At 44.4% G+C, this 7,224-nt stretch overlaps 1 protein-coding gene across 1 annotated transcript in view; it reads left to right on the top strand.

Moving 5' to 3' along the window:
- Nucleotides 1-3: 3 nt before the first annotated feature.
- The window catches only part of DEPDC1 (DEP domain containing 1), a gene marked incomplete at its 5' end in the record, with an annotated part of 8,783 nt that continues 1,562 nt past the window's right edge, over nt 4-7,224 (top strand). Inside the window, 9 exons of the mRNA XM_017740609.1 lie at nt 4-164; nt 757-901; nt 1,615-1,733; nt 2,120-2,250; nt 2,735-2,782; nt 3,457-3,597; nt 5,444-5,616; nt 6,286-6,462; nt 6,671-6,856. Of these exons, the coding sequence (XP_017596098.1) occupies nt 4-164; nt 757-901; nt 1,615-1,733; nt 2,120-2,250; nt 2,735-2,782; nt 3,457-3,597; nt 5,444-5,616; nt 6,286-6,462; nt 6,671-6,856 (1,281 nt within the window). The remainder of the gene's footprint in view (nt 165-756; nt 902-1,614; nt 1,734-2,119; nt 2,251-2,734; nt 2,783-3,456; nt 3,598-5,443; nt 5,617-6,285; nt 6,463-6,670; nt 6,857-7,224) is intronic.

Here is a 7,224-nt window from a genome sequence, read left to right as displayed (position 1 = left end):
GACTGGCTCCACCAGGTGCTGAGGAGCAACAGCAGCTTCGGGCCCGACGTGACCAGGCAGCAAACGGTGCAGCTGCTGCGGAAATTCCTCAAAAACCACGTCATTGAGGATATCAAAGGCAGGTGGGGAGCTGAAAACCTGGAAGACAACGGTGCCCTGTACAGGTACTGAGATTGAAATTATTCCGTGGCCCTTCAGATTGAGAATTTTAATTTAAAATGCTCAGATTTGTAAAAAGAACTTGCTTTGGGTTGAGCGTTTTGGGCAAAAAATTAATTATTAGCATCATATTGCTCCTCTGAGTGTTCTGCTTTGCTCCTGTGTCCATGCTTTTGTCTATCCGAGGTTTTTGCTGGAATACAAGCAGCACTCCAGTGCTTTGGAGTGAAGCCAGAGTGTTTTGTAGTAGCTTCCTGCTGGGTTTGCTTCTCTTGGACCTTTTATACAAAGTCCAAGTGGGAAATAGAGCCAAGCAGCTCTGAAATGAAAGATATTAAAGGCCCTCACTTCTCACATTCTGGCCTTTCTCTGTGCCAACATCTTCAGCTTGACTTTGGCATCAAGATAAACAGCCCAAAGCTACTTTATCATATGATACATTTTAAAAATCAGTGTTTTCCTTTTGATTTTCCTGAATCTCTTCACAGTCCTATGGAGTCACTTTGGTATGGAGTGAGAGTTTTCGTTTTGGTCAAGTCATTTATTTGATTACCGACCAATTCTAAATGTATTTAACATCTCTCCTGTTTACTACAGATTTCCTTCAACATCTCCAGTTAAACCTCTACCAAGCCCGCCAAGGGAGAACTTGGAAAACTTCTCTGGAGACAAAGGAAAACCTTTTAAACTGCCCAGTTCATCCAGGAGGGCTTTGAAAAAACCGGAGTTCCTGCAGTCTCTGGTAATAGCTTCTGTTCCTTACAGGATTGCAGTTGTCTTGTATCATCTTTACTCTTTAAAAAAGTAAAACTAGAATCTTTTAGTGACACTGTTCTGTTGTGGCATCTTGCCTTGAGAACTCATTTGGAGGTAAGGAATTAAGAAATAAATTGGTATGGGAGGGGTTTTTATTTTGTTTTGGGTTTTCTTTGTTTTGTCTCAGTGCAGAATTATCCCTGCTCAGGGATTTTAAAGTACTGGGAGGGCTGGAAGGTGAAATTCTAGAAATTGTGTGCACAATATGGCCTTGTTGAAACTTAATTTATCTTTGGGGGACAAATAAAAGGCACAAATCATTTAACTTTAGCTTTTTGGAGAAGATGGAATGTGCGCGTGGCCCTTGATTAATTTGAGATTTGTGTGCATAAATTCTGAATTTAGATTCCAGTCCTAAAGGAGGATAATTCACATATTAATAAGTCTGGATTTAAGGTGTTTTTACCTTTTCAATTGCTGATTTTGAGATTGATCAAGGTTGTTTGGTTATTTTTTTTCCACTTCTTTTGCTTTTTAGTTGTGTGCTTCCATTTCAGTGCTGAGGCTGAAGGTTCCTCTCTGGCTCATGTGGAATTTAATGTTCCACAGAATGCCCTGTTCTTCTAATTCCAATTTTCTCTAATTTTTAATTGCCTTAAGAGCCTTGTATTCCTTACAGTATAAACCACTCATTTCCAGGAAAACTTAGCAAGACCAAAACCTGATGTAATACAAGAAAAGAAGGAAGACACACTGCAAGGCAGGGAAATAAGCCAGGAATATGTGCAAGAAACATGGAGAAATATCATCCTGATACAGTAAGTGACAAATTACCCAAAGCACCTTCTTTCTCACTGAGGTATGAGATAGCCCAATCAAGCTTTTGCAATTTGTTCTTAATTTTTAAAACTATGTTTTAAGCTGAATATTTTTGCCATTGTTTACACAGCTTTTCCAATGTATTTGTTACCATTGGATTGTTGCGTTTAAGGAATTTCTGGCCATGTGCTGTTGCTGAAATATGTTTTAAACACCACAGGTGCTCTTCCTGGCTGACTGTTGCTGTTTGTCCCAGGGAAAATTGTCCTCCTGGAACTGAGAAGTTATTAAACAGCACTTGAGTTTCTCGAGAGTTTTTGGATAGATATGAAAAGAACTTGTTTTCCTTCATTCCTTGCAAATCTCTGCTCTCTTCCTCCCCCAGTTTGCAAACCATTTTGGGGCTCCCCTCGTTGGAGGAGGTTCTGCAGCCGGCCCAGATCATTCCTGAGTTTGTCATGTACAACATGAGCAGCACCAGCAAACACGGGGTGGTGATTCTGCAGGACAAAGCAGGTGGCATTTATTTCCCTGGCTTTGCTTAAACATTCTTTGTTTATAAATAATAACTGATCTGTTTCATGGTCTGTTGTTTGCACTTCTTTCCCAAACCACAGCACAGCTCAAGGACCTTAAATCCCATCCTGTTCCACCCCCTGCCATGGCAGGGACCCCTTCCCCTATCCCAGGTTGCTCCAGCCTGGCCTTTGGCACTGCCAGGGATCCAGGGGCAGCCACAGCTGCTCTGGGAACTCCATCCCAGCCCCTCCCCACCCTCCCAGGGAACAATTCCTTCCCAATATCCCATCTAACCCTGCCCACCTTCAGCTTAAAGCCATTCCCCTTTGTCCTATCAAAATTACATGTGTAGCAATACTTGAAGTCAGTTTTAAGTTTAATCTTTTGTACTTTAAGTGTTATTTAATACATATGAGCCATTATTAGTTGCTAATTATTTGGGCTTATGTGTAAATAATGCGTTTATCTGTTTATATTTCAGAAGACCTCCCTCACTGGGTGTTGTCAGCCATGAAGTGCTTGGCCTACTGTAAGTCCCTGAAGAGCTTCTAAGTTCCAGAAACCTCTTTTGAAAGTGGAAAGGGAAATACTTGTGTGTGTGAAATCAGTTGTGATGTTTCAGTTCGGAAATTGGGCAAAACCTATGTGTGGTTTCCTCTAATGCAGCTTTTCAGGAGTGAAAGGGACTTTCCTTTTCCAGTCCCTGGCTTTGAGCTGGACCAAAACATTTCCTACGTTTCATATTAAGCTGGGGACAGCAATTTTCTTGGGTTTTTTAACCATCAACTAGACATTAATTAGATGAGTGCCTCTCAAATGAAACCAGAGATAATGAGCTTTTTTCCATGTGCTGAGTTTCCTCTTGCTCAAGAATCCAGAACTCCCTGTGGGAGAACTGGCATCACTGTGCTTTGGAAATGAAGGAACATAAAAGGGTTGGTTATTATTTTGCAGAGGAACCTATAAAGACCATAGATTAATTTTTCTGTCTTTATTTTCTTGGTGTGGAACAGAACTGAGCACAGCTCTTCAGTGGCTGCCTGGAACCTCTTACACTATTTGTGCCAAATACAATATTTGTGGATTGCTGACAGGATTCTTTGCTTGTGAAACAAGAATAAACTTCAGCTGATTTTCAAAAATTCCTGTTACAATGGAATTGTGGATTTTTGGTGTGAATTTCCTTTCTTCCCCTCTTTTCAGGGCCCAGGAACAATGACATGAGCCAAGCCACCTACAGTGGGTTTGAGCGCGACGTGTTCAGAACAGTTGCTGATTATTTTCACAGTCTGCCTGAGCCATTGCTTACTTTTGAATACTATGAGCTCTTTGTTAATATCTTAGGTATGTATGAATTTAGAAACAGTCAGGGAAGCTGTAAGTTTAGATCAGCTGGGGGACAAATGTGTGATTCAAAGCAGAGCTTGGCCCCCTGATCTGTGTGGGAGCTCAGATCTGAGGAGGATCGTCACTGCTCCATTCTGTATTAGTGTTAATTAAAATGTAGTTCTGTCTCATGTTTTCCCATTTAAATTGCTGTTTCAGCTCACATTCTAAATATTCAATAACAATAACTTTTAAAAAGTGCTTGTTCTGCCTGTTCCTCACTGTTGCAGTGTTACCTGTCTTTGTTCTTGCATGTTGGTTGCAATTACCTTGTTAAATTGCTTTGGGACTGAACTAAAGTCTTCTTCATTAATATCTTAATTAATATCTTAACTTTGTTGTCTGTCTGCCCATTTAGCAGCTCTCTGAACTGGTTCACTTTCACACCACTTGCATCTTTAACATCTCTTTCATTTCCTGATAGTTATGTGTGGCTACATCCCAATTCCAGATCTGGGCAGTGGAAAACGTTCTGTCCAAGAGGAGAAATGTGACCCCCAGCCTTCAAAAACTCTTCAGTTGAACTCTTTCAAGTCCACTGAGTGTCTTCTCCTAAGCCTGCTCCTCAAAGAGCCTGATGAGAAGAAGAAAGGTGAAGCTTCCAGGAGGTTTTCCTCAGAAGAGCTGAGAGCCCAAAAGCAGCATGAAAAGAAACGGCAGCAACACCAACTGCCATGTCAGCAAGGGAGTGCTGGGAACCTGATGGGAGGGAGCTGCCAGAATCTTGCAGGATTCAGGAATGAACAACAGCCACGTGGAGCATTTAGGACAAGGTGTTATTCCTTGGAAAGAATTGGAGCTGCTGCTTCGAGTGTGTGTAATAAAGGAGGATCTGCCTCCCTCCGGGGAGGTGGTGTGAGCACCATCACGGGAAGTGGAGAACTGCTGGATGAGCATGAAGTGACTTCTGTGGTGGAGCTGGGCTGGGCTGGCTCGGGCCAAACACAGAGCCATGGCCTCAGGAGAGTGTCTGCCCCATCCACCCGGGGTGAGGAGCTGTGGGATGGCAGCCACGGATCAAAGCGCCGCTCCCTGAGCCTGCTGGGCAGGAGGAGCTGCAGGAGCTGCACTGCCATCAACAGACCCATCGCTGAGATCACGGTGCAGCCCTGGGGGCAGGGAGAGGCCAGCCCCTCTGTGCACAGCAGGACTGAGGGCTCTGGCAGCACCATCCAAAAGAGACTCTGCAGGAGCAGCACAGAACTGTCAGAACGCTCTGTCCCCCCCTCCCCTTGTGTGTTGGCTGGCACAAGTAAGGGCTTTCTCCAGCATGTTGTACTGCCTTGTCATGTGGCCTCACTAATCCCTGCTTCCCTCACCTCTGCCACTCTTGCTAGGTTTGTGGATAAGGCATAGAACATGGATTTGTGGGGTTTTCAAAGAAAATCTGCTGGCTAAATTGTTGAAATTGCTGTAGCTCTGCTAACAAATAGTAGTGTGTAGCATCTTTGGAGTATGAGCTTGATGTGTCAGTAATTGGCCTTTCTGCTCAGGTAAGTGAGGAAGGAGGCAGGAAATCTGCACACACCTGCCTGTTGGAGATGTCTTTTTCTGCTCTTTAAATCATTATTTTTTGGAAATAGTTCTGGGAATAATGAGTGTCATTCCTTAATTGTATTATGGTCCTAATTGCACCATAATGAAGAAAGTTGAAGATGAGCACACAAACAAAGGCCTGTACATTCTCTCTACTGTGTTAGAGCTGATTTCTCTGAAAAGTTAAGAAATTTGTGGTACTGAGGTAAAAATATGCTGGAAGTTGGTTCAAATCTTAATGCCAGTCATCTTTGTGGTTAACCTGTAGATCTCCTGCAGCCTCACCTAGAAAGAATTGCAGTGGAAGCTCTGCAGATCTGCTGCTTGCTGCTTCCACCCCCGAACCGCAGGAAGCTGCAGCTGCTGCTGCGGATGATGGCCAGGATCAGTGGCAATGTTGATATGCCACGGCTGCACGATGCCATGGGCACCAGGTCCTTGGTAAGAGAAGGAAAATCTCTTCTTAAAATGCAGATGGTTCTTCAGTCTGATTTCTCACCCAGCTGCCATTTAGAATCCCAGAGTGGTTTGGGTTGGGAGGGAACTTAAAGCTCATCTCCTTCCAGGTTAAACCTGGCTCTTGGTGTGCATTAGGTCTGGGTTAGGTTGGCTTTTTTCCAATCACCTCACTTGTCTCAAGGTGACCAATTGAAGATTTAGGTTTAGATGAGATGTAGGAAGGAATTCTTTGTTCAGAGGGTGGGCAGGCCCTGGCACAGGGTGCCCAGAGCAGCTGGGGCTGCCCCTGGATCCCTGGAAGTGTCCAAGGCCAGGCTGGAGTGGCTTGGAGCCACCTGGGATAGTGGAAGGTGTCCATGTCCCAACCCAAACCATTCAGGATTCTATTCTATGATTCTGTGAAGATGTTCATTTTTCCATAGGTTAAGCCTTTTTGTGTTATTACCTTTTCAGAATATGTATTTTTAATTGAAAGTGCTGCTCAATTCCAAAAAAATTACTTTAATTCAGATGAGGGAACAGCTATGACTCTTCCTCCTTGTGTGACCATACTTGGCAGTTGGTACTGGAGAATTTGTGCCACTGTAGAGTGGACAGAAGACAAGTAAACCCCACAGCTGTGTGTACTGAAGCTGTGCTGAACTCTTCCAGCTGATCCAGACGTTTTCCCGCTGCGTGCTGCGCTGTGCACAGGAGGAAGACCTGGATGAGCTGCTTTCCACACGCTTGGTTTCCTTCCTGATGGACCATCAGCAGGAAATACTCCAAGTCCCAGCTTACCTGCAGGTTGCTGTGCGGGATCACCTTGAGTACCTGAAGATGGCTCAGGTTGGTGCCATGAGAGCAGTTCAAATTCATTTGTTAATTGTTACTTCTGAAGGTGGGAAAATGCAAATAAACCCAGGGTATTTTGAATGTATAGATATTAATTATCTTATCATGTTTTGCAGCTTGTGAGTGGGTGTGGGTGTTTATTAGGTACTTACTCAAATAGTACAGAATGAGTTGAGTATATGCAGAGCCTTTTTTCTTTCAGTGCAAACAGGAAAAAGAAGACATTTGTGCCATCTTGCCAACATATTCCTACTGCAAACAAATCACTCCTCAGGAGTTTGAAGAACAAAAGGTCTCCACCTCGCAGGCTGCAGTGGCAGAGCTCTTGGAGAACATCATCAAGGATAAAAACCTCTCTGTGAAGGACAAAAAGAAAAAGTTAAAACAGGTGAGTTTATTTCAGCTGCTTCTGCAGTGCCTTTGTGAGGGAAGGGCTCAGGCACCAGAGCCTGGGGCAGGAGAGGAGCAGAACCTGCTGAGAAATGTTTGTGCTCAAGAGCTTTTGGGTGCTTTGTGTGCTCTGCTTGGGATTTTAAAGATGGTTTCTAATGCTGCATCCTATGGAGCCAGGCTGGGAGAGCTGGGGGTGCTCACCTGGAGAGGAGACGCTCCAGGGAGAGCTCAGAGCCCCTGGCAGGGCCTGAAGGGGCTCCAGGAGAGCTGCAGAGGGACTGGGGACAAGGCCTGGAGGGACAGGACCCAGGGAATGGCTTCCCACTGCCAGAGGGCAGGGCTGGATGGGATATTGGGAAGGAA

This window comes from Corvus brachyrhynchos, unplaced genomic scaffold, assembly GCF_000691975.1.
Source record: "Corvus brachyrhynchos isolate BGI_N302 unplaced genomic scaffold, ASM69197v1 scaffold280, whole genome shotgun sequence".
NCBI lineage: Eukaryota > Metazoa > Chordata > Aves > Passeriformes > Corvidae > Corvus > Corvus brachyrhynchos.
The sequence above is the reverse complement of the archived record's forward strand: the minus strand, read 5'-3'. Positions and strand labels throughout refer to the sequence as shown.